At 55.0% G+C, this 25,441-nt stretch overlaps 1 protein-coding gene across 1 annotated transcript in view; it reads left to right on the top strand.

Moving 5' to 3' along the window:
* MINDY4 (MINDY lysine 48 deubiquitinase 4) overlaps window positions 1–25,441 on the top strand; it is a gene marked incomplete at its 5' end in the record, with an annotated part of 112,682 nt that overhangs the window by 52,445 nt on the left and 34,796 nt on the right. Inside the window, 7 exons of the mRNA XM_082661752.1 lie at window positions 1,284–1,342; window positions 6,398–6,504; window positions 9,224–9,340; window positions 10,571–10,659; window positions 19,797–19,898; window positions 21,614–21,677; window positions 22,829–22,894. Of these exons, the coding sequence (XP_082517878.1) occupies window positions 1,284–1,342; window positions 6,398–6,504; window positions 9,224–9,340; window positions 10,571–10,659; window positions 19,797–19,898; window positions 21,614–21,677; window positions 22,829–22,894 (604 nt within the window). The remainder of the gene's footprint in view (window positions 1–1,283; window positions 1,343–6,397; window positions 6,505–9,223; window positions 9,341–10,570; window positions 10,660–19,796; window positions 19,899–21,613; window positions 21,678–22,828; window positions 22,895–25,441) is intronic.

The following is a 25,441-nucleotide window of genomic DNA, read 5'->3' as shown; positions in this document are numbered from 1 at the left end:
TGACACAGGGGATGGAAGGGATGGGACTCAGGTCCTCGGCTTTAGTGGCAGTGAGGATGGGGGTGGGGCGAGGTGTGGCTGGCTGGTGGAGGCTTCTGATGAAAGTGCAGCTCCTTATTGCTGGGCCCTGGGGAGGGGAGCACAGTGTCTGTGTGCCCCCCCTCCCTTCTACATCCTCCTGCTGCCCCTCCGTGCCTTAGCTCCCCTTTCCAGCTTGTTCTCTCACCATTCCCCACAAGAACACTTGCAGAATCCTGGTAGCCTAGGGGCGTAGGAATTTTGTGGCTCTGAGTTGAGGAAAATGGGCTCAACTGCGTGGGGGAGGATGAGGGGCCACCTGGGAGGCGGGTGGAGGAGCTCTGTGTTCCAGCGCCAGAGGAAGAAACCCGGAGTCCAGAGCAGGACGTGCTCAGGGATTCGGTACTGCGCGTCCTCCATGGTCTTCCACTCACGCCCCTTCATACATCTTCAGGAGGAAGCCAATTCAATAGAACCTACCGTGGCAAGATTATGATTGTTACTTCAATCATATCTTAGCCTGCAAGGATGTTGGAGGAAAATATATTTCAATGCCACGTTCAAAAGAGCTGTCATTTTTAACATTGTAAATGAATTTTTCAAGGGGGTGATGTAATGTTGTTATTTTTAATACATTCTTTTTAAAAAATGATTTTACTTCAGTTCAGATCGATGCATGCTGGAGGGAAAAAAGATCCAAAGAGAGCTGAAACACAGGTGGGCCCTTTAAAGAAAGCTCTGTGTGCACATGTCTGAATTTACAAGTCAGGACCACCGTATGTATTCTTTGGTGCATTCTTGAGGTTTCTGATAAATGGCTGCTGATAGCTTTACAAGAAAGCTGGGAGAAAGGAGACAAACAAAAAAATGAGATAAAATCTGTGCAGTGATTGCAGGAACTTGATGTGTGTGTGCACGTGCACGTGTGAATGTGTTTCCCAGCAGTATTACAGTGGCATCAGCAAATTAGCTTGCATTCGGTTCTCGGCAAGTGTCAAACTACAGGGTCCATCGACCTATATTGGTTGGGGTGTGTGTGTGTACAGAATTGAAAAGCACCCCAGAGGTGATTTGGTCCCATCCGATACGGAACCTGTGGCTCAGTGAGGGAGAGTGCTGGTGCAAGGCATACACAGAACCGGGCCAGAGCTGGAGAGAGCCCACCTCCTGAAGCCCCATCCGGTACTCCTCCCACTCTTCTCTGCTGTTTGCATCTCTCTGTCATTCTCCTATGGTGCATTGACATTTCCTTTTTTTATTTCTAGGAGTAATCAGTTGCCAGCATCCAGTAAGGTCGACGGTGAGCTCGGTGTGCTGCAGCTTGGTGGGTACCACTGGGGCCTCGGTGCTGTGCCCATCAGGGCCCAGGGGGTCTTCATTTGGTCTGCCTGGGAGGTAATGGGTGGTAGCGCTCTCTGCTGGCCTGGGGGTCGGGCTCCTTTCTTCCCACCTGACCACAGGCAGGAGGGGCTGGCCCGGTGAGTAGAGCAGGCTTCTCTCTTTTTTGGTTGATGTCCAAATCCGTCTTCCACTGCCTATCTCTCCCGAAGAAGTCCTTATAAGAAGTCTGGACGTTTCTACATCCACACTGGGAGAGAGGGGGCAGAAAAGCCTTTTCTGCATTTGCAGGTTCTTTTAGGGTTACTCAGAACGTATAGAAGTCTCTAGAAGACAGTGCTCAGTCAAAATATTAGTATATCTCTGCCTGGAGAAGCCTATCCTTTAAGCATCTTCCCCCACATATCACTGAGGTGTAAAATACACATCGTGAGGCACATCAGTGCACAAACCTTGAGTGTTCAGCTCAGTGCCCTTTCACATGTGTATACATCTGTGTACCTCCTCTGCAAGATCTAGATAAGAACATGTCCATCCACTCTTTCGTTTTGAAGCCATCTTTTTTTTTTTCTCTCTCTCTTTCTGGAATTCTCTACTCTCCAAAGACTGATGTGTTTGCAGGACTTGGCAAAAGCCAGGAATAGAATAAAGGAGGACAACCAAGGACCAGACATGAAAGGACAAGGCTTGAGTGCCATTGACCTTTGCTCTCCTCCTGGAAGCCAGCAATTTACCTGTTGGACCATTTTGGCGTACAGGAGCTGAGAGCTGCTCACACCCTTTTCGTCTCCTTTTAAGCACTCCCTTCAATATGAAGGAGGAAAGCAGCTCGCCCTTTAGAAGTGACTTGCGTGAGACATGCTGGCAGTTTGCTTTGATGAAGTTGAAAGGCAGGGGCAGGCCTCCGAATGATGGAGGCAGGGGTTTGTTTATTCTGCTTAGTTCTTCTCAGAGGTAAGAGGAGTTCCTCAGAGGTTTGTTTTTTTTTGTTTTTTTATTTTTGTCTGCGTTGGGTCTTCGTTGCTGCGCACAGGCTTTCTCTAGTTGTGGCGAGCGGGGGCTACTCTTTGTTGCACTGTGCGGGCTTCTCATTGCGGTGGCTTCTCTTGTTGCGGAGAAGCCACGGGCTCTAGGCGCGCGGGCTTCAGTAGCTGTGGCACGCGGGCTCAGTAGTTGTGGCGCACGGACTCAGTAGTTATGGCTCACAGGTTCTAGAGTGCAGGCTCAGTAGTTGTGGCTCACGGGCTTAGTTGCTCTGCGGCATGTGGGATCTTCCTGGACCAGGGCTTGAACCCTTGTCCCCTGCATTGGCTGCACCACCAGGGAAGCCCCCTCAGAGTTTTAATCATCAGAAATGGCTGGTGGGATCATTTGGCCCACCCAGGAAGGGGCAGATTTCACTGGGCACATGGCTGTGCAGAATGAAGGCCGGAGCTGGGAAGGGCTGGCATCTGAAGCCTTTCTGTGAAGCGCTTTAAGATTTTCTAATGAAAGCCACTCCTGTTTGGACATAAAGTTCCCGGCCTTGGGACCCCGGAGGGCTTCTATTGGGAGGAAGGCTTTTAGCAATTCTCTCAGAACCAAGCTGTTTGAAGTGTGTGTGCCTTTTCCGGAGGGAGGCCGACCCCTCTTTGCCGGTGGCTCAACTGACGATTTAGAGAAGACGACGGAGATAAAAGATAAGAGGGCGTGCAACCCAGTCACCCAGAGAAAGGGGAAGAGTAGTTTGGGGTGGGGGGTCAGAAACAAGGAATAGCATTCCCTTCCCCATCCCAACTCATCTTTCTTTGGTTCAAGTCAGCAAACTTTGGTTAGCATTACACGCCTGGGCACATACAGGGCTGTCAAAGGCACTTTTCATCGCTGTGATGAAAAGTGGCCTTGCCTTCTTGGAGGGTGGGGCTGGGTGAGACGAAGGAATAGAGGTGACCCCTGATAGCAACACACAAAGTGGATGACCAGCAGCTCCTCACTGCTTCAGGAGGTGAGTAGGCCAAGACTGGTGGGTTCCAGAAGTTTCCATAGTGAGGTGGCATTCAGACTGGGCTTGACGGATGGGCAAGGTCTTGTCAAGCAGAGACGTGAAGCGAATGATGTTTGAGGCCATCTCTGGATGTGCGTGGAGGATGGATTTTAGGGGCTGGAGTCTGCAAGTTTGGGAGACTGGTGAGGGTCTCTTGGAATAGTCCAGAGAAGAGGTGCCTGGGGCCCTGTTCTATCTGGGGAAATCCTATGGGTATTTCAAGACCCTGATCAAATATTTACCTCTTGTGGGAAGCTTCCCTGACCGTTTAAGGCAGAATTATTTGCCCCTTCCCCTCTGCTCTTATAACCTTTGCACCCGTCTCCATTTTAGCACTAACGTCGTGTTCTTTGTTTGGGGCTCTGTCTCCCCCTCTAGGCAGTGAGCTCCTTGAAGGCAGGGGTGGTGTTTTCACCATCTCTGGACCTCCTCCGTCCCACATAACCAGTGGCCCATCATGTGTGCTCAGTAAAGTGCTTGATGAACGAATAGAAAAATGACAACACATTCCTGTAACAGTGGGGAGAGAAGGCGGGGGGCAGCGTATGAGGATTCTGGAGGCGGTATAATCTGGAGGCCGCAGCAGCGTGGCGTGTGGGAGAGGGTTGAGGTTTTGGCCTGGGTCCCTGGTGGAGGGTTGGGGAGATGGAGTCTTACCAAAATGGAAGCCTGGAAGGCTTCTGTGCTGAGAACCCTGAGTCCGGGGCATTGGGGCACTTCCAGGAGAAGATATCTTGCAGTTAGTGTGAAGTACTGGGTGGGAACCTGGAAAAAGAGATATACAGGCCTCTAGTAAGTACTACCACGTGTACGTATATGTTTTCCTCCAAAGGGTAAATAAAATGGTGTGGGAAACAAAATCCCGTGCTTCTTTTCAACCAGCCATTTACACCAGGGCCTTAAAAATAGCATTTTCAAGCCACTGGCGTTTGCAGCTGGTTTTATCTGTTTGGCCAACATGTCATGCTGGAGTGCTTTGTTTTCCTTTGCATGGCCATCCCGCCACATCTGGACCTGCCTCATGGTCCTGAACCAGCTCCCTGCACAGGCGCCAGCTGCCTCCTGGCAGAAGCCGAGGGAGGCTGCCTGTTCCTGGGGGCTCCATCAGTCAGCCCCCTTGGGGCCCCCAGCCTCCAGCCTCAGACTTAGTTCATGGGGCTCAGACAGAGCATGTTTCAGCCCCTGTTCCCTTCAGGACAGCCTTAGACTAAACAGAAGCCTCCGAATAGGCTCAAATCCTGCCCGCTCCGGGCCTCCAGGAAACAGTCTGGCTGAGGCATCACAAGGACCCTTCGGGGTCTGGCAGAATCACTCAGTTACTCTCCCCCTCTGTTTTGGCCCTCAGATGCCTAGGATTGGATTAATCACACATCTCTGTTGCTTAATTAATATTCTCAGTATTGACCTTTGCAGAGCCTGCTCATTGGCCTCCCTCTTGCCTTTCCTTCCTGATTTCCCTTTAGCCTCATGCTACACTCCCATGACCCTTGTCTCCGTAAGCAACCCCTCTCACGTGTTTAGTGATTTCTTTCTGCTTGTGTACGTTCTTGCAAAAATGCTTAGTGTTGTTTTGTGTGCATGTGTTTATAATGGATGTAAATCGTGTTGTGTTATACACCCCATTTGCTTTCTTACTTTCTCTACCCAGAGCCATGTTTTCAAGACCCGTGTGTGTTGCTGGGTGAACATCTGGTCTTTATTTCAGGTGTTTTTGTAAGGCCATGGTCACAGGGTGGCTTTTTTAGAGACCCTAACTAAGAAAGGTTCTCGTTTAAATTCCAGACTTGTTTAAAAATTTTGTTTCACCCTGAAGGTGAAATCTGTCTCCATCTCAGTGGACCGAGCCTCGTGCCGTGCCTGGTCCTCCTCCAGGGGAGAAAAGGAGGCTGTAGAATAAGGCTTATGGCGCGTGTTCTGGGGATGTTGGCCTTTGCACACCGTCTCAGAAGATGCGGCGCAGGGACTGTGACATTTCTGTAGTCCCAGATGCACAGAATTATGGCAGGCAATGTTGGTTTCTATACGGCGTGGCGTGCTTTTTAAATAAGCATTTAATCTTGGGGAAAGGGGGATGGAAGAAGTCTCCAGAGGCTCTCTGGAGACCGGCCTGCCCGGCTTTGCCAGCATCTTTGCCTTGGGCTGTTTTCACTTGGGTCCTGCCTCTGAGGGTTCTGGTAGATGCTGCGGCAGTGCGTGTGGTGGCGAGAGGGAGCCTCACCGGCTGGGACAGCACAGGCTGACGCTGACAACACCCACGCTGGGACCCCCTCTGGGCCTCAGTCACCCCAGCTATGAGAATGTGACTTAGTTTCCCTTCCGGCTGGAGGTCCAGGGAGGTCTGACTGGCAGGATGGCCGAGCAATTAGGAGTTGGCCTGGGTTTATGTTCTATCTCTGCGATTTTCCATCTGTGTGACTTTTGGTCAGTTCCTTAACTTCTCTAAGCTTCAGTTTCCTCATCTTTAAATGGGATGATGATACTCTCTCGTGGAAGCTGTTCTGGGGCTCAGATGATAAAACCCAGATGGTAAGTAAATGAAAGCCACGATAGTGATAATCTATTATAACTATTATTATTCTCGCAGGAAGGGCGGCATTTTCTTTCCTAATTCCGCCCTCTTCATGTTTGTCCTCAGGGGGACAGATCTGTGGGTCACGCCCACCTTTCGTAAGAATTGTGTCTGAGCCAGGCTTTTCTGGGCCTGACTTGCAGCTTAGGCCTAGGCCCTTGTTTCTGCACGTCCACGAGCAGAGCTTTCTAGTGGACTGATAGCCAAGTCCCATCTGCCAGCATCCTGGGACCAGCGTGGGGTGACACGGAGCAAGGGCTCTCACTCTGCCTTTCTCCTTCTGATGAAGGCTTGGGAGGCTCAGCGGGGACAGGGGGTGGGTGGTGGAGGAGCCCTCCTCTCATTCCAGCCACCTCAAGACTCATCAGCGTCCTGGGCGTTAAACGGCTTCTTAGTCTGTTCTCTGTGAGTCATAACAAGGAGCTCACGTGGCCACGGTTGTCTTTCAGAGGATGTGGAGGATGAACTGCTAAGGGAAGAAGTCATCCTGTCTCCAGTGCCATCGATACTCAAGCTGCAAGTAGAGTCAAAGCCCATCGACCTCTCAGTGGCAAAGGTGGGTGTCAGTTGAAAAGTGCCAGGTGATGTGTCTGGATTTGAGTTGGTGTGAATTGAAGGCATCTGGGTTTGAGTTGGTGTGGATGAGGTGATTTTCTTTTGTTTTTTGTGGTATGCGGGCCTCTCACTGCCATGGCCTCTCCCGTTGCGGAGCACAGGCTCCGGACGCGCAGGGCCAGCGGCCATGGCTCACAGGCCCAGCCGCTCCGCGGCATGTGGGATCCTCCCGGACTGGGGCACGAACCCGTGTCCCCTGCATCGGCAGGCGGACTCTCAACCACTGTGCCACCAGGGAAGCCCGATGAGGTGATTTTCATCTCTCTGGCTCCATTCATCCTGTTATAATCTCTCAGTCACTGTTAAAATGGAAATTTGCATGTGATGTGGAAGAAAACCTGAACGGAGAGTCAGGAAAACAAGGGCCTAGTCCTGGCATCTCCCTCTCCTTCTCTGAGACAAGAGGTGAGGATACAACCTCCTCCCATTCAAACATTCCGGAATCCAGCTTTTCTGTTGGTCCAGAGCTCTGCTTCACCATGTCCGCAACCGGTAACTCCAGGGTTGCGATGGGAACGGGATAATTGTCCTCAGTAGCTTGACTGTGCTCCTGCACTGGTCCCCTGAGCTGGGCTCAGGCTGGGCTGCAGTGAGGGAAGGACAGGGAAGTGTTACCAATTCCTCAGCGCCACCTGGGTTCACACCAGTGACCTCCTGGAGTCACAGGACTTCGGGAGCCGGTTCCTGGCCTCAGCAGCCTCCTCTGTGGGGATGTCCTGGATTCCTCACCATCTCTGCTGCCATAGGGCCTCGCCCTTCTCCGTGGCCAGTGGTTCCTGCGGGATGGAATGCTGCCCCTGCCGTCCTCCACTGGCTTTTCAGCCAGGATCCAGGAGGGAAAAATCAGACTCCTGGGGACACAGCTGACCCTGTTCTCTTCCTGCTTACCTGGTATTTACTCAGCACGCAGATGGAAAGTCAAAGGTTTTTCTAGAGGTTTTGTCCCTCCCCATCCTTCTCCTCCTTTTCCCTTCCTTCTTTTGAAACCACAGGGAGAGGGTCAGACACAGTTAAGTAGCCCCAAGCCTGGGAGTGAGTGCTCTGGTTGTCTGTAGCCGCAGGGCTATGATTCTTTGCAGTGGGTACCGCTATTTGGTGAAGGGTCCTCAGCGGCCTCTAAAGACCACCCAGTAGTAGCATCTCCAGAAGCAGCTGAAAAAACCGAGGCCCACACAGAGAAAGGAGGACCCAGCACACGTGGTGTCCACAGCCACAGCAAGCAGGACCCAGGTTTCCAGGCTCATAACCCTGGGACCTGGCAACCATACTGTGCCTAGCTGGGAGCTGTCTTTCTGTGATTGAGAGAATAGACATGGGCTTCAGCCAGAAAACTCAAGGTCCTATAGTTTCTAGGCTCTTGGGAAACTCAGTCCAAATACATCGATGATCGTAGTTGGTGCAAGAAGGGGAACCAAGCCCTGACAGATGAATTTACCCACCCCTCTCTCCTGAGTGCCACTAGCCCACATGTGATGACGTGTAGACAAACGCTCTGTCACAGAGATTTTCCTTGTACTTAGTGAAAAGAAAAAAAAGAACCGATTCTAGAGGGAAACGTGAGTCTGTAGGAAAGATATGACCTGCAAAGAGATGGTCTGAGCGGGTAGTGACAGAATCCACATGCTGGCCCTTCAGATACTCTCGGATGTAAAATCATAGCGGAGAGAGAAGAGGCAGCCGGCATGGGGAAGGGGTGAGTGGAGATGAGGCTCTGCTTTCCCATCCACGGGCTGGTCAGTGGGGAGGGGTTGGCACTTTCTGGGGCTCTGGAGGGTGAGGCTTGGGTTGATGGGAGATCCGTATCAGCCAGAAGTTTTGAGAACACAGAGCCGTGAAGAAATGGAGGGGCTGCCTTGGGAAGTGGTGGGAACCCTCTTCACTTGGCGGTTGGAGTGTTCAAGCCAAGTTTATGGGGGGAACCGCTCTCCAGTGATGTTGCAGAGGAGATCCTTACATGTAGGAAGGGGTTGTACCAGTGTGGGGTTGGCAAACTTCTTCTGTGAAGGGCTACATAGTGTATTTTTGCCTCTCGGTGGCAACCACACATCTCTGCCATTGTAATGTAAAAGAAAACACAGGCAACATATAAACAAATGGGCATTGCTGTGTTTCAATAAAACTTTATTTACAAAGCAAGTGGAGGGTCGGATTTGGCGTATGGGTCACAGTTTGCTAGAGCACCAGTTCTCAAACTTGGCTGTACGTTGGAATCACCTGGGGAGCTTTTAATAGTACAGATGCCAGCGTCCGACGCCCAGGGGTTCTGCTTTAGTTGGCCTGGCACGGGGCCTGGGCGTCAGGATTGTTCAGGGCTCTGTAGGTAATTATAATGTGCAGTCGAGAACCTCCAAGGTCTTCTGTAAAACTAAAATTTTGTGTATCAAGGAACTTCTAAGGAAGCTCAAAAGGTTTTGGCCTGGGTCAGCACAGGCTGGTAAGGTTTACAGATATTCCAGAGGTAAGACCCTGAGGGTCCATTTTCTCTGTCCTCAAATATGAGAAGAATGGGTTTGCAAAATAAAAAGAAAACAGATTACCCTGCTGGAAAACAGACTACCCTGCTAGAACTCAAGACCAGCTCCTGTGGGAATGCAAACACCCAGCAGTGTACTGTTGTTTGCTTTTAAAACAACCAATACAATTCTCTCTTCTTTTGACAGGACATAAAGACTATTCTGTTTGGTTCCAGCTTTTGCTGTTTCAACGAAGAATGGAAACTTCAGAATTTTTCCTTTAATGACTCAGCATCATTAAAATATGGCATCGTGCAGAACAAGGCAGGTTGTTTTTAAGTGCCCCCAGGGACCCTGCTGTGGGCCCATCACGGACAGGGGCACACGTCCCCCAGTTTGGTAAATCCTGTGGGTGTTGCCTGCGCCAGCCCCTCATTTGCTGAGTTGTCACCCAGGGCAGGAACTTCACGTGTGGCTGGCAGCGCAGAGTGGGGCAACATGACCGCTGCCGTGAGGGGTGCATGATGCCGGAGGGGACGGGGAGCAGGAGGGGGCCTGTGTCCGCTCAGGGGTACCAGAGAGGGTCCTTAAGCTAAGTACTGAGAAACGATTTTGCAGGTAGAGCTGGAGAAAGGATACTGGAGGCAGAGGGCAGCATGAACAAAGGGAGGCCATGTGAAAATACAGGGACTGCAGGAAGGGGCAAAAGTACCAAGCGTGAGGACCAGAAGTGTGCGGGGAGGATATGATATAAGACAGGGAAATGGAGGTAGATTGTGGCAGGATTTGAACATGGCTTATACACAGTTGCCAAGATACACATTTCCAGGGCCAGAAGATAACCGTAAAATCCGGCAGCTTATCCAGGTTCCGTTTCTCAAGCCCCAGGAGCCTCCCCCTGCCCCACACTGCCTGAGGAAGAACCCCAAGACCACCCACTTCGGCCCCTAACTTGGCCAAGTCAGCACATCTTCTTGCACCCCGAGTTCAAGGGCACCCACGGCCCCTGCTCTGACAGTCCTTGTACTTGCTGATGCCTACAGGGGTGAGCTCCTCAAGGAGCCCTCTCCCTCCAAGTCACACCTACTAGGTGCTGAGGCAGGCCACTGGCCGGGGAACAAGATTGCTTACACAAGCGGAGGCTGCCCAAGGGGCTCGCTTCTGGCTGAGATGGTCAGGGAAGCCTTCCTGGAGGAGGAGGCCTTTAGGATGGGCCTTGAAGGCTGGGTAGACAATTGACACCGTCAGCCTGTGGACACGGAAACATGTCTCTGGATGCCTGGACACCCATGGTGACAGCCGCTGACGGGTTGTGAAGAGTCACTTTCCCCCCATCACACACCACAGACTTTGCTCCTTCCTCTAGCGGTGGGCACCTGGGCCTCTGTCACCCACTCTCTGTGACTCAGGGTCAGCACTTCACAGAAGTAGTCACCATGCAGGAGACCCCTGTTTGAGGCTCTGTAACCTGTTGGAGGAGGCTGGTTCTAGAGGAGCAGGTGGCCCTACCCTGGGTCAGTTCTCACAGGCACTGACGCGCGTCCTTCTCTGCAGGGTGGTCCGTGTGGGGTTCTGGCCGCTGTCCAAGGCTGTGTCCTACAGAAACTCCTGTTTGAAGGAGATAGCGGAGCTGACTGTGCTCGGTAAGTCAGCGCTCATTCTGGCAATAGCTTCTCTTCCCAAGGCTTCTCCTCACTGTCCAGAAAAAATAAGCAAGGAAATGTGTGTTTGTTCCCTGATATTTCCCGTCTTCTGGAAAGGGAAACGGTGGCTGGCTAACAGGGCCAGTGCTGACCAGTTTAAATGACCTGCATGCCATTTGTTTCTAAGAGCAGGGAGGCTTGTTAAGTCCTGTGCCACATGGGAAGTGGCAGTTGGAACAGCACTGAAACTCAGGCCACCCCCTCCTCAGGAGTGGAGCACAGCAACCGCCAAATCCCATCTACAGCCAGGCCAGCCTGCTGACCCCTCCACTGAGCCCAGGTCTCCCCTCCCTCCCCTCGTTCCCCCACCTCTGCTAACAGCCATCTCCACACGGTCCAGCCAGACCTGCAGGATACAGTTTCCTCCCCTTGGCCATTCTGTCTCCACCTCACACGCTGAGTGTTTGCACACAGCCCTTCATTCTCATCCTTACTCCCTCCGCAGACATTTCTGGAACATTCTCTCTGTGCGGATACCGGTGATTCAGAGAGGAATAGACGCGTTCTCTGTTCTCCCGAGTGCTCTGTGAGGTTGAGGGATGGAGAGAAATCCATAATCCTACCTTGCAGTTGGTGCTCAAGTAGAAGGATTATCGAGGGGCTACCCAAGGCTGGGGCCAGCTCGGCTAGTTGGAGGAGGCAGCCCTCTTACCTTAACCAGTAACTATGTGCCCAGTGGTACTGAGTCACCCTCAGATTTACAGAGCTTCTGGCACTTGTCTTTCTTTTTTAGTTCAAATCTAATGTACATACAGAAGAGTACACAACTCAAAGAAGGGCTCAACTCATCTATGTTCTGCTTAACGAATTATTGCAAAATCACACACCCATGAACACAGCACCCAGATCAAGGAAGAAAATATTTCCAGCTCCCTGGAAGCATCCTCCTGCCCGGTAGATACCTCCATTCTCTTCTCCAAAGTTGTGATTAAGCGGATTTGAAAATCACAGCTTAGTTTTGACAATTCCTGAACTTGAATTCAAGGGACTTGCCTTTTTTTTTTTTTTTTTTAAAGACAAGGCCCATCCCCCATTTATTCACGTTCAAATTCCTGGGAAAGACACTAGTTCCCCAGACATCCAGCCAAACTTGTACAAAACGAAACACATTTTACCAGCTTAGAGGATGTGGCCTTAGACAGGATTCAAGTGAAGGTGGCTTTTCATGCTGGGCATTTCAGAATTTGTCCGATAATATGATTTGTCTCATTACTTTACAAAGTAACAATCAAGGTGCTTGGTTTCAAGCTGAAAGACGCTAACCATAAGCATAGCGTAACTGCAGCCGGAAGCCCAGCGACACAACATTTGCACAGCAAGGTCTGACCTTGTGCTGTTCTCCTCCCCAGTGCCTGCTCTGGGGTCCAGTCCAGCAAAGCGCGGCCCACACAGTGAGCGTCCGATGGTCAGGGACGCTCCTGGCTGGCTGGTTGGCTGGGACTGGCTAAGTGAGGGACCTCTGGATGCCTGCCCGCTAAGGGCGCAGGGACCCTCTCCGAGCATATATGCACCTCCACTCCTACCTTCCCTCCTTGCACTGGAGAGGGGCGCACGGGGAGGACTTAATAGGCGCCTGGAGGGCGTGCGGGCCTCAACAAGGCAGCTGTGGCCTTGCCCTCATGGCACCTGCGACTGAACACGAGAGCCAGATGAACAGGAGGTCCCAGGGGGACGTGCAGGGAGCTCAGGGCCCACCCGGACGTGAAGAGGGTCAGGCAGGCTTGCTGGAGGAGTGACATTTTAATCTTACTGAGATCCGGAGGGTGAGCAGGGCTCCTGACTGGCTTCGCACACACCCTCGCACAGGCTTGTTCCTCCCTCGATTTCTCCTTTCCCAGCAAATCCCTCGGCCTCCTTCCCTGGCTCCTCACGCGCAGAGGCCATGGCCTCAGGGCCGCCTTCCCCGACCTCCCCAGATGCTGCCTGCAAGGCCCCCACCATTGGATGCCCTCTTTATCCAAGTCATTACTTGTCCATTGTCTGTGCGCCAGAACACAAGCCCCCTGAGAACAGGGGCCTTCCTAAGCTGCCTGGGCCGTAGCCAGTCCCTGGCATCCAGCCCCAGGCCTAGTGCACAGAAGAGGCCCTCGGAACTTTTGTTGAATGAACGGGACAAACATATGAGTTATCCAGACTGACTGGGAGGGGAGGGGATAGTATTCCAGTAAGGAGAACAACATGTGCAGAGGCCTGAGGGCAGGGAGTGGCCAGGGCAGAGTGTAGGGGGCAGGGCGAGACCCAGGCCAGGCTGCCAGAGGGCCCTTGGGGCCCAGCGGCTTGCTCAGGTCAAGCCTTGGCCTTGGCCTTCGTGGGAGGTGTTTGATAATTCATTTTAGCCCCCACGTCCGTTCAGAGCTGCTTTTGAACTTGGACTTTGGACTTCTTGGGGGAAGTTGTAGATCATTTCCCAACAGTCCGGGAGGGGTGTATAAGTTGGTTCCCGGAAGGGCCGTTTCTGCCCAGGGCACAAGGCAGCCTCCCACTAAGGGGATGTGACAGCCTCTGGATCCCCAGGCACGTCCTCGGGAGAGAGTTCTGCTCGCCACACCTGAGAGGGGAGCTAGGGCTTGGAAGGCAGAAAGCCATTCAGGCTGGGGGCGCAAGACGGGCTCTGGGCAGAAAGAAAACTGTACCAGCTGTGGGAAGAAGAGTTGTGGCCAGCCTAGATTGAAGGCCCTCGGAGGCCGGGCTGGTGGGGCAGGAGGGGAGGAGGCTGGAAGGGGCTGCTGGCTGCTGGGAGCTGTGTGTGGGGTGTGCCTGGTGGGAAGGAGCCCCACTCTGGGGGAAGGCGGCCTGGGTGGGCCAGAGGAGGCCTGTGCCGAGCAGCTGGGAGAGCTCGGCCTGCTGGCCAGGCAGGGTCCCGCCCACGGGAAGCGCGGAAGGGTTCATGCCGCAGAAGAGTGACCTCACCTTTGTTTGGAGTCCCACAGCCGTGGGTGCTCCTCATAAGTCCCTCCCCTGTGGCACCTCCATGCCTGCGGCCCCAGGCCTTGCACCCAGAGCTGCTGTCCATGCAGACCGAGCATAGTGGTCTGGCTTCCTGCTGGTGCTGCTGGCCGAGCAGGCCCAATAGTGGGCATTCGTCCCACCCATCCGAGAGGGAGGGGCGGAGAGCTTGGCCCAGTGACCCGGCTGCTCTCGCTGAAAGTGCCTCAGGGGACTCAGGGAGACCGGGCTCCGAGGGACCAGCTGGGGGAGGTCCCAGTGGTGATGGGCTGTGGGCAAGGAGTACCGGCTGCCTCCACACCCCCCATCCTATGTCTCCTCCTCTGGCTTCCGCTGCTGTGGACCTAGCTGTGCTGAGGCATGAGCCTGCCTCGGGGCTGGAGGCCGACTGGGGGCGAGAGGAGAGAGTCCTCCTGGGTTCAGGCTAGGACTTGGGTCAAGCAAAGGTCAGGGGAGTGAGCGGCCGTGGCCTGGGGCTGGCAGCCGAGGGGGGAGGTGAGAGCGGAGTCTGGTCGCCGTTTGCAGAGGTGAGGCCCTACAGGTTGGAGGCCACAGAAGGTCGTCTTTGCCAAGTGGGTGTCGGTGCAGCCTATAGGTGCCCGTGCTGAGGCTGCGGGGAGTGCCCAGCTCTGTGGTCCTTAGCTTGTCCCAGGATGGCGGTTGCTGAAGAGAGCACTGGACCAGCCAGAGACCTGGATTACAGTTGTGGGCCAGCAAGGCCTCACTTTCTCCATTTGTGAATCTCTGTCCTGCCCAAGTCTGACTCAGTAAGGAAATGCAAACCAAATCCTTTGTAAATCAAGGGCTGTGCAAGTGGGTGGGACCTTGAGATCGCCTGCTGTGGTACATATGGGGAAACTGAGTCCCAGAGAGGGAAAGATGCTTGTCCAGGTTCACATCTGACCTCCGGGGCAGAGCCAAGCACGTCTGTCACACCACACTGTTTCCTAGAAGAGACCCTGAGCCCCAGGCGAGCCAGAGAGGCCAGGAGGGGCTGGTGCCGGGAGGCTGAGTGTCATGGGCTTGAAACACCCGAGGGCTGGACACCCAGATGGACTCTCAGTGACCAAGGTGCAGCTCTTTAGGCTCTGTAGTTTACGAAGGGCTTCTAGGCAGAACCTCCCCATTTTTCCTAATTTGGGAAAAAAAAATATCAGAAGAGTACAGAAGAGTAATATGGCAACCCCCTGGGGACCTGCTGCCTCGTGTGAGTAAGGGATGACATTCGACATCCCTGCGGGAACCTCTCGCAGCCCGGCTCCTCTGGTTTCCTTGATGCATTTGTACGATCTTAATATTGATTGTTTGGGTCATTGGTGTCGCTGCACAGGCTGGTGTGCTGAGCTGGGTTGGAGCCTGCAGTACTCCCTTTGACTCTGAAATTCTAAGATTTCAGAAATGATCTGGTTTAAAAAAAAAAAAAAGGAAGAAAAAAGCAGGAAAGCTCCTCTGTTCTCTTTAGGAGCACTGCGTTGGCCCTCATGCCACACAGAGGCGGCACCTGCAGCTGCTGGGCGCTTTGGGAGCTCCGGGACCAGGGCCGGTGGGCCTTCCTGCACTGGGTCTGCAGGCCTGGGCGGGCGTGGCCCCCTGCTTGCCATCTCCCCGCACGAGGCTGAGTGTCATGAGCTTGAAACACCCGGGGGCAGGACACCCAGATGGACTCCCAGTGACCAAGGTGCAGCTCTTTGGGCTCTGTAGTTTACGAAGCCGCATGAGGATGTGACTGCGGCCTCCAGGGAAATCATGCTGAAATAATGGCTTCTTGGCAGAGGTGGTGTTTTTTCTGCAGGGCTGTCTGGCTTCATTAAGACTCATCCCATCAGGCCGGCAGCCGGCCTCTCCTCAACTGGGGACGGCAGAGCCGGGCGGCAGGGCTCGGTGTTTTTCCACTTGAGGAGGGCTCGTGGGAAGCGATGGTGAGCCCCGTTCCCCTGCGGGCTCAGGGAGCGCCACAGGCAAGGGAACTGCCCTCTCGCCTCTACTTCCCTTTTCAACTGGGGAAGTCGAGGCCCAGAGAAGGAGGGGTACTTGCCCAAGGCCCCTCTGGACCCATTAGCGGAGCCAGGCTTGGAACCCAGGTCTGGGGGTCCCCAGGCCAGCTCTGGCAGCGTCTGACCCTGAAAGGGGGCAGAAAGGTCTGCAGTCACTCACCAGCTTCTGATTCTTCTATAGGCTCAGACTAGCGGGCACGTCAGGGTGGACTGGTGAGCCTGTTTTGAGCTAATGATGGTAGAAACATCTTTTTAATCTGAAAGACTTGGGTAATTAAGCCAAGCATAGGATGTATTACTTCCTGACGCCCATCGCCCACCCTTAGACAAATCCTGCACTTCTTCTGTGAGGTATTAGACTCTTTTACAGAAACTTCTCTTGGTGCGAGAGCCCGGCCAGGTGCTAGATTCGCGGTAGGGGTTGGATAGGCGCGTGCGTGACTGATGAAGGAAGTGCAGGACCACCCTGGTCACCGAGGTGAAGGCAGACCCTGAGTTCCCCGGCGATTCACTGCAGCGCCTCCCTCCTCCCTCTTGTCATCCGCACGCACCCCAGCCCTGAATACCCTGCGGCCGGTTACCCGGCAGAAGGGCCGGGCTGGAATGATGCTTGCGGGCATCTGGCCCAGGGTCTGCATTCTGGACATTCATCTCCTTGGAATCGCAACCCACGGTACTGGACTCCGTCATCCCCAGGGCTTGTTTCCTGCCCCACCCCCATCCAGGTGACCGCCAGTCGTGTCAGTCCCACCTCCTGGGCACCCACGCCCATCCCCTTCCCGCCCCTGCCCAGGACTGGGGTGCCCTGCTCCTCAGCTGAGCTGTACGGCCAGGGCCCGACCAGCACTGCTGCTTCATCTTGCCCTCCCTCCTGTCCTCACTGGACATACTCATCACAGGCTCCTCCTACAGCACAGGTGTGACTAGGGCACTCCCCAGCTAGATCCCTCGACATGGGCAGGAGCGGGACAAAGTTATGCCTGGATTGTATCCTCTGTCTAGAACGTCCGTGCTGGAACACCTCCAGACGGAGCTACCGGGTCACCTTGCAGACGTTCACTATGGTCCACACTAACTTACTGAAGCAGGTAACGCTTGCCTGAAAGCTGCTCAGTGCAGCCACAAATAAGATTTTAAAAACCAACATATATTAAGTACTTATCACATGCCAGGCACTGTTAGAAGCACTTCACACGTATTACTTCATTAATCATTAAAACCGCCCTGTGAAGGAGGTACTATTATTGTCCCCTTTTAAAAGGGGGAAACTGAGGCCCAGAGACTAAATGATTCACCCAAGGTCACACAGTTAGTAAAAACTGGACAAAGTGAAACAGCAGTGAGGGAAGAAGGTGAGCGTGGCGAGGTGGAACCAGGCATCTGGAGCTCCTGGTGTTGGGGGCCAGCATCCCTTTGCCTCTGAGCCCATCTTTCCTGCACCTGCAACGCTATCAAGAGATCTGGCTCCTGGGCCCAGCCTATCTTCCAGGTCTCACAGGCTCTAATTTACAGATCCTCTGAACTTCCGTGTTTCTACACAAAAGTTCTCATTCTTTTCATTGGCTTCCATTTAGTCTCTCCATCCTTCCCCGTGTCTTCTCCAGCATGCTCTTCCCTGCGTCAGCTCCAGACACAGCTTTCCAGAAAACAGTAGCACTGGGAGAAGTGTGGTGGTCGGGCCTGGGTTCCACTCCTGGCTCAAGGCCTTGGGGAAGCCCCTTGCCCTCGCTGGCCTTCGCCTCCGCACCCGGATCCTTTCTCCTTTGTCCGATGAGCCCTGCTTTCCAGGCCCTCCTTGGTCCTTGGCAGCCTCTCCTGAATCCCAGAGCAGTTTCCTCACCTTTGTTTTCATAGTTGACAGTGGCGCAGGGCCAGTGCTTCCCGAATCTCAGGTGCCCGGTTTGCTGGTGGTGTGGTAGCTGTTTCCAGAGGAGCAGGCAGGCTTCCTGAGGCTGCAGACGTACCAGGCAGGCTGCGTCTCACTGAGTGAGAAGCATTGCCTGGTGTCAGCGGCTTGTCGTCACTTTCACATCAGATACAGGGAGTTCACCATCCTGTGAACTCTCTGGCCACAGCCAAAGTGGGCACTTGACGTTTCCATAAAAACAACAGCAATGGGTACCCTTTATTGAGCATTCTCCACATGCCAGGCACTGGGCCACGGACCTTACACAGATCATCTCATTTAAAGCTCCCAACACGATGAAGGAGGTACTACTGCCCCAGCCAGTCTAGTGATGGGGAAACTGAGGGACCCTATGTCACGTTGCCTACCACTTTAAAGTCACTGGACCACAACGGCCTAGGTGCAGACGGCTGGCTCTGTGGCCCACGGACTGGGCCGTGACCACATGCTGCCCACCATGGTGACCTGTGTCCTGGTCTCCGGGTTCTCCTCTCCTATCCTGGAGAGGAAGGACAAACACCAGTTTTCACCTGCTCCCCACCCGACAGCTCAGCCTAGAGCTTAGGGTACTTGGTGACTGCAAACATGGAAGCTCCCTCTACGTTGCTGGGAGCGCTGGCGTCAAGCCCCTTTTGTTTGTTAGCTAGTGAGACACTCAGACACTCAGCCTGCCTTCGTAGGAATTTAAGAAAACTTCCCAGAATCCAGGGGTGGGCGAGAAGCACGGCTCTGTGGAGCCCTGGAGACGGAAAGAGCGTCTGTACGTGGCTATTGCTTCTTCTGTCTTTCTCACGGACTTCATGCACTAACGGCCTCTTCGTTGCCGTTTTTATGGTAAGAGGTCTCTCTGCCTTTTTCTTTTTTTTGCGATACGCGGGCCTCTCACTGCTGTGGCCTCTCCCGTTGCGGAGCACAAGCTCCAGACGCGCAGGCTCAGCGGCCACGGCTCACGGGCCCAGCCACTCCGCGGCATGTGGGATCTTCCCAGACCGGGGCTCGAACCCGCGTCCCCTGCATCGGCAGGCGGACTCTCAACCACTGCGCCACCAGGGAAGCCCCTCTCTGCCATTTTTGACACCACTGACTGCCTGTCCTTCTCCAGCCCTTTTGCTCCCAAGACTGTAACGGCCCGTCTCCGAGCTCTGCCCTTCCTGCCTGCCTCCCCTGCCTCTCCCACGCGCTGGAGTTCCACGAGGCTCCAGCCTTGGCCGCCGCCTCTGCCCTCCTCATCCTCTCTCTGGGAGATCTTAGCCACGCGGGGTGCCGAGGACCCCTCACACGCTGCTGGTTCGTAAGCCTCTACTCAGCCCGAGCCGCTCTCCTGGGCTTTAGAGCGATAGCTTCACCCGGGCATCCCATGTGCACCTCCAGCTGCGCACCGCCCCCCCCCCCAGTCCCTGCCCCGTCATCTCACGTGCACCTCCAGCTGCACCCCCCCAGTCCCCGCCCCGTCGTCCCACGTGCACCTCCAGCTGCGTCACCCCCCACCCCCGCCGTCCCCGCCCCGTCGTCCCACGTGCACCTCCAGCTCTCCCCGCCACCCCCCGTCCCCCTCCCGTGTTCCCCATTTCAGTTGGTGGCACCAGCATGCACTCACCGGAAGCCCAGCGTCATCCCGAATCCTCCCTCCCCCACGCCCCCGCGCCCCCGCGCCCCCGCGCCCCCGCGCCCCCACGTCCCCGCGCCCCCGCGCCCCCGCGCCCCCGCGCCCCCGCGCCCCCACGCCCTATGTCCAAGTAACCGGCAAGTCAGGCTACTTTCCCCTCAGCACTCGTGGTCTGGTCTCCTGTCAGCTGGGGGAGCGCGGGGCACCTGCTTGCGTGAGCCGCTGTCTCCAGGGGCTTGGGCGTCGGGGCTGGCCAAGGCTGGGCGGGGCAGGGCGGTGCCCCTGCCTGGGATGGCAGCAGTTCCGGGCTCAGTCCCCTGGGCTTTGTCAGAACCCGCAGCCTTTTCTTCCACCGCTCCAGGCCCTGCCGAGTCTCCAGAGGCCCCTTCGCTCCCGTGGGTGATTTCCTCATCCTGTTCCTCCTCCAGCCCTGCCAGGGCCCCTCTCTCACAGCTCTTCCCTTGGTCTTCATCTGCAGAGGCCCTCCTCCCAGGCTCTGCCCGAGCCCCTGGGCCGCAGGGCTCCGCTGGGCAGCAGAGGAGAGGACAGGCCATCTTCCACAGGGCTGCGCTGTCTCTGATGTCTGTCCCCATAGGCATAAACACACTTCCCTTTTCGTCCTCAGGCAGCTGCAGCCTTCAAACGCTCGTAGGACCCGCTGCCTGGCCCTGGCCATCGCGGACATTGTGTGGCGGGCTGGAGGCCACAAGAGAGCCGTGGTCACACTGTAAGTGCTTCCCTGGGCTGTGTTGCTACCACTCCACCTCGGACGGGCACAGCTACAGGCCAGCTGGCTGTGCGCTTTCCTGTCCTTGGGGAAATCATCGTCTCACACAGGCCGTCTGGGCCTGAGGACCGTGTCTGTGTCCTCCCAGACCCCTGCCCTGTGCTCCAGGCCAGCAGGAGCCTGGAGAGTTGGCCTGATGTGCTGGGCAGCCCCACACCAGGGGAGGGCCACCCCTCCACATGGCTCCGGTCGAGAGGGGTCAGATCTGGGGATCCCTCTCTGCAGGGGGTGCTGGCGGATGTAACCTGCCTGAGAAAACCCATGCCCCCCTCCCTGCCCCCTCACTGGCAGCTTGCTCCCCTCTACATTTCTCTGATCCGGAGGCCTCAGAAAACAGCCTCTAGGTCGACCCAGTCATTTGTACTGCTCCCCCAAGTCCCCAAAGCACACTCCTGTTTGCTCTGTCACTTGGATCCCCGTTCCAGTGAGGAGACTCGAGGAGGTGAGAGATGAGCGGTGGAGCCAGCGCAGTCTTCCCTGCTACCTCCGTCCTACTGGTGGAGGATACCATCCTCATAATCTATGTGGATGGCCTGCCGGCTTTCCAGCCTGACCCTTCAGAGTGGAAGCATCACTTCATTCCAGCTGTGTGGCTAAGCTTTAGCAAAGGGGGTGCCCTTTGGATACAAGGGCCACACCCTGGAAGGGAGCACAGTGGTCAGTAGAGCACAGAACTTAAGAGACTCCAAAGGCTGACCCCCAGTGCTGTTGCTTGTTGGCTCTGTGACCTTGAGTAACTGACTCAGCTTCTCTGTGCCTAGCCTGTTTACTCACTTGGAAAATAGGGGTGATAGTAATGATTACTTAATGGGGTGAATGTGAGAATTGAACGAGTCAACATAAATAAAATGGTCTATAATGAATGACAGTATCATCGATCAGTTTAAATCATTTATCCGTATAAATAAGTGATAAGTAATAGTAGGAAGCACTTAGGATAAGGTCTGGATCGTACTAAGTATGGTGTCAGTGTTGGGTATTATCATCATTATCACTATTGTTCTTATCGAGTGCTTGTCCTTGGCACCCATGTTCCAGGTAACTTACAAACCCTGGCCCTTAGGATCTGCATGGCAGCCTTGAGAGCATATGGGGCAAAAATTCAATCTCTCCTTACTTTACATATTAGGAAACAGAAGCCCGGAGAGGGGCGGTGGCTGGTCCAAGGCTGCACAGCAGGCTAATGTCACAGTGGCCCCAAACCCAAATGCAGCTTCTAGTCCATGCCTTCCTGGGCCGCACATGCAGGTGCTGTGTAAACAGATGTCCTCCAAGGGAACAGAGGCTGGACTTCAAGTCCCTAAAGGCGAAGGGCAAGTGAGCATTCCTTAGTCTGGCGGCATGCTCGTCGGTGGGTGAGAGGCAGACTTCCTGCTACCAGAATTTGGGTTTGATTATCCCGAGCTCTCCCTCAGCTGTCCTTTTTCCATCCCATATTAGCACCCGCACTGTACCCCCTCCCGTTTAGTGGAGTTCTCCGGACCCGGCCTAGCGGGTGAGTTCAAAGCGGGGAAACGAGGTGCGCTTGGCTCCCTTCTTTCCTTTGGGCCACCTTTTGGTTTGTCCTCATTGAGCAACCCGTGTGGTTTGTGCCCTGGCTCTGGGGCATGTCTTCCCTCCGCGCAGAGACTCATGCATCTCCCTTTCCTTTTTAGGGCTTCGAGAACACAGCAGTTCAGTCCAACCGGGAAATACAAAGCAGATGGCGTCTTAGAAACAGTACGGCTTTCTGGAAAATTATCACGCAACCTTTGGCTTTGTTTGGGGACAGTCTCCTTTCATATAAGTAAATCCTTCCTCAGTTGGGGATGGGCCAGCCTTCCCTGTGGCCCAGGCCAGCAGAACCCTCCACCTGGGATTGGGGTGCGGGCAGAGGTGGGGGCCTTTGGGATGAGCTCTGGCCAGAACTGGCTTTATGGCTAAAAGGCTGATGGGCGCCCTGTCATGTTGAGCTTGTACAGAACATGACGTCCCTCCAGCGTTCGATGCACCATGCCTTTTGGCTAAACCCCAGCCTTCCCCGTGTCCCCCTTTATGTCATAGCATCCTCTCTGGGATTGCCATGAGAGGGTAGTGGGGGTGCAAGGGAGAGGAAGTTAGCAGAGAAGAGCTTTGATGGACGGAGCACCAGCTGGAAGGCCAGACCCAAGTAAGACAAAGGACAGCAGAGAAATGAGAGACGTGTGAAAACGTGGAAACTCTGAGACTCTCCCACAAATTAACCTCCTCTTCACTGAGGATTTTTGTTTTACTTAGCTTGTTCCCTTTGACCTTTTGGGCATGTGTGGCCCTGGGATCTTAATTAAGCATCTCACTTTGTTGGATGTTATCTGTGAAAGTGTTCTTTTCTGACCTGCATGAGAAAGCACAGGAGACGCATAACCACTGCTTTGCACTGAACTCAGGGCACTGCCTGCTGGGCTTAGAACAGGCCTGGTGACGGCGACCTGAGTGGGTCACCCACCCTGTACTCCCCTGTCCCCCCACCCTCCCTGCCCCCAAGGTGCTCCTCAGATATCTGTGACTAGCCTGCAGGGTGCAGCCCCGCCCGTCAGGGCCATCCATGCATGATGCTGGCTCTGTGGCTTTAGTTCCATGATGTCTCCAATCCTGGGGCCTCTAAAGGCAGGCCCAGTGTTGCTGCAGGGCGGGAGCCCCAGAGACCCCAGCTGGGCCCTGCAGCCTTTGAATCACACACAGGTGTAGGAGTGCCTCTCCACCCCCGCTCCCGAGGTCGCCGCTCTCTGAGTGCAGGGACATTCCCCAGTGGGGTCTTGCAGCTGCTGAAGTTAGGGCCACAGAAACGAATCCAGCACGGGGGACTGTCCCCCGGGCTTGGGCAGCTCACCCTGTGTGTTTGTGCTTCCCAGCTCACACTCCACAGTCTGACCTGCTACGAGGAGCTGGTGACTTTTCTTCAACAGAGCGTCCATCAGGTATGAACAGTGGTTTAGTTGGTGGGCTGTGCATTGCTAAGCTTCTGCTTTCTCTGTGGGAGACATGCTGGTGACCTGGGGCTGTTCTCCGTTCATCCCCACCCTGGGGTAGTGGGGCGATGTTGGCTGGAGAAGAGTGGGCTCGGGGGCAGAGGGTCTGACCTCTGCCATGATTTCCTGGAGGGCTGGCCATGGCTACAGATAAAGGGAGCCGCTGCAGCGGGGGCTGCGGAAGCAGGGATGGAGCGGGGTCAGGCTGAAGGGGAGCAGCTATCGGACTGTGGTTATGAGAGCTTTCTTTCTGTCCGAGGGCAAGCAGCTACCTCTGCAGGTAAAGAACACTTCGTCAGCGAGTGGGGCTCAGCACCGTCTGGGGAGGTGACCAGGACATGGGTTCCTGGGCTGGGCTGGAGGTCTGAGCACCGCTCATGGAGATCCTGATAGTAGAGGACCTTGCTTGGTGTCCCGGGAGGCAGGGCTGGGCCCGGAGGGGCCTCTGGAGCATCCTGTCTACTGGAGGAGAGCCGTGCACCTGCTCCAGGCTGTGAGATGGGGTGGAACCCAGCCAGGGCCTGGGAGCAGCCCATCAGAGGGCTGAGGGAATTCAGAGTTGGGCTGTAGCCTCGGGGCTTTGTGGAGGAGGTCATTGAATGCTCCGGGGGTGGGTGAAGAGCATTGTCTCTGGAGCCATCTGCATCAGCGGGTGTTTGCATCTAGGTTACACCCCTTAGTAGCTCTGTGACCTTGGGCAACTTACTGGACCCCCTGTGCCTCAGTTTCCTCCTGTGTACCATGTGGCTGATCACAACGGTGCCTGCCTCAGAGCGCTGTGCAAAGCGCTTGCCTGGAGCCACCGTGTCCTGCTCTGTGTTCTCGGGGGTCGTTAGCTTTCGTTGTGGATGTTTCATCACCATGGTGATGATCACGTAAGGTAACCTTGAGATGGGTTAGTTGTAGACAGGTAGAGATGGGAGGGAAGCATGGCAGAGAGAAGCAGCCTTTCTGCGCCAGCCTGTCCCTCAGGTGCATGGGAGGGGCTCTGATGTAGGAGGGGTCCTGGCCTTGGCGCTGGGAGTCCTGGGCTGGCTGTCACTTGTTCCCTGGCTTTCTCTGGTTCTTCATGAGCATAACCCGGTGGGCAGTCTATAGATGCAGCGTGCTCACCACCGGCTCAGGGCCATGGGGTGCCTGGAGCAGAGGCCCTGGGACCTCCTTTGCCTTATTCCTTGGTCACAAGTGGCCTCAGGATAGTCACTGGGCTTCAGTGGCCTCATCTGGAAAGTGGAAGATGGAGCAGTTAGTTAGCGGGCAACTTCCAGCTCTTTACTGCCCAACTGTGATTCTTAAAGAAGAACCTTAAATGCATGGCAAAGAATGTCTTCCAAATTAAGGACCAGGCAATTTAAATAAGCAGAAAGGACACCTTTTATTAAACATACCAGAGCAGTGTGAGAATGCAGCAATGCCTCCGAGAGACGAGCAAATCCTGGCAGCATCAGTGTGCATTCAGGGAGGCCAGGACCAGGGGCACCTGTGTTCACACTGTCAGGTGACGCAGAGCTGGAGGAGGGAAGCCCTGTGGGGCAAAGGAGGGGCCCTGGGGTGATTGCTCACGTGACCCCAGGATCTGAGGCCCCATCATTGCCCCTGAGGCCCTGGGGTGGCCCTTCAGCACCAAAATCGTCTGCATCCTTGTCTATAGATGGGGTCTCCCTCCTCCCTTGGCCTGTACCCCCAGGTTTTCGGTGAAGCCCGAGCAAGACAGTGAGTGTGAAAGAGGTTCTGAGAGTGGGACCCTTGCCAGGGGCGGGAGCCGCCTACTTCCTGCCACACCTCTGGGCTCAGAGCAATTCCCCCCCCTCTCCTGGCCTTGATCCCTGGGTACGAGCGGTCACCATTTGGCCCTCGCTCTGGAAGGTGTTGTTTTCCCCCTGCAGTTGAAATTCTGTTTGTGCTGGAAGCCGTTGAGCTGCCTCAGCACTACCCTCACCAAATTCATTTTTCACGGTCTGGGCCGAGGAGGGCTTCCTCGTGCCAGGCCTGGAAATGAACACTGCACCACGTCTGCCCAAAATAAACAGCCTCCTTGCTGTGTTTTCATTACCGCTCACCCTCCTGGTGAGATGTCTGGCTGCCGCGCCCTGCGAACCGGGGGATGCGCCCGCCCCTGCCTCCCACTGGGGTTCCTGGTGGACTCAGGTCTCTCCTGGGCCAGAGCAGCTCGGTGGAACGACCCCTTCTTCCCAAGCGGTACCAGACATTTTTCCAGACCCTGCTGGTGGGTTCTGGCCCGGTTGCCTGCCTGGGCTCTCCTCCGCCCTGTGGCCTTCCATGGCTTGGCAGCTGGAATTTGAGGAGATCATTTTATAATAATAAATGTTTTAAAAACAAAATGGGATATTGGTGCCATTCAGTCGTGTTCCATCCGGCAAGGGCCAGAGGCCGCAGGCGGGGATCATGTCCCTGCCCTCCGCAGTCTCACCTAACCTGTCCACACGCAGGGGCATATCCACGGCTCAGGATGAGGTCCCCTTGGATGTGTCCCAA

The sequence above is a fragment of the Grampus griseus genome (assembly GCF_964374135.1).
Source record: "Grampus griseus genome assembly, chromosome: 9".
NCBI classification, from domain to species: Eukaryota; Metazoa; Chordata; class Mammalia; order Artiodactyla; family Delphinidae; genus Grampus; species Grampus griseus.
The sequence above is the reverse complement of the archived record's forward strand: the minus strand, read 5'-3'. Positions and strand labels throughout refer to the sequence as shown.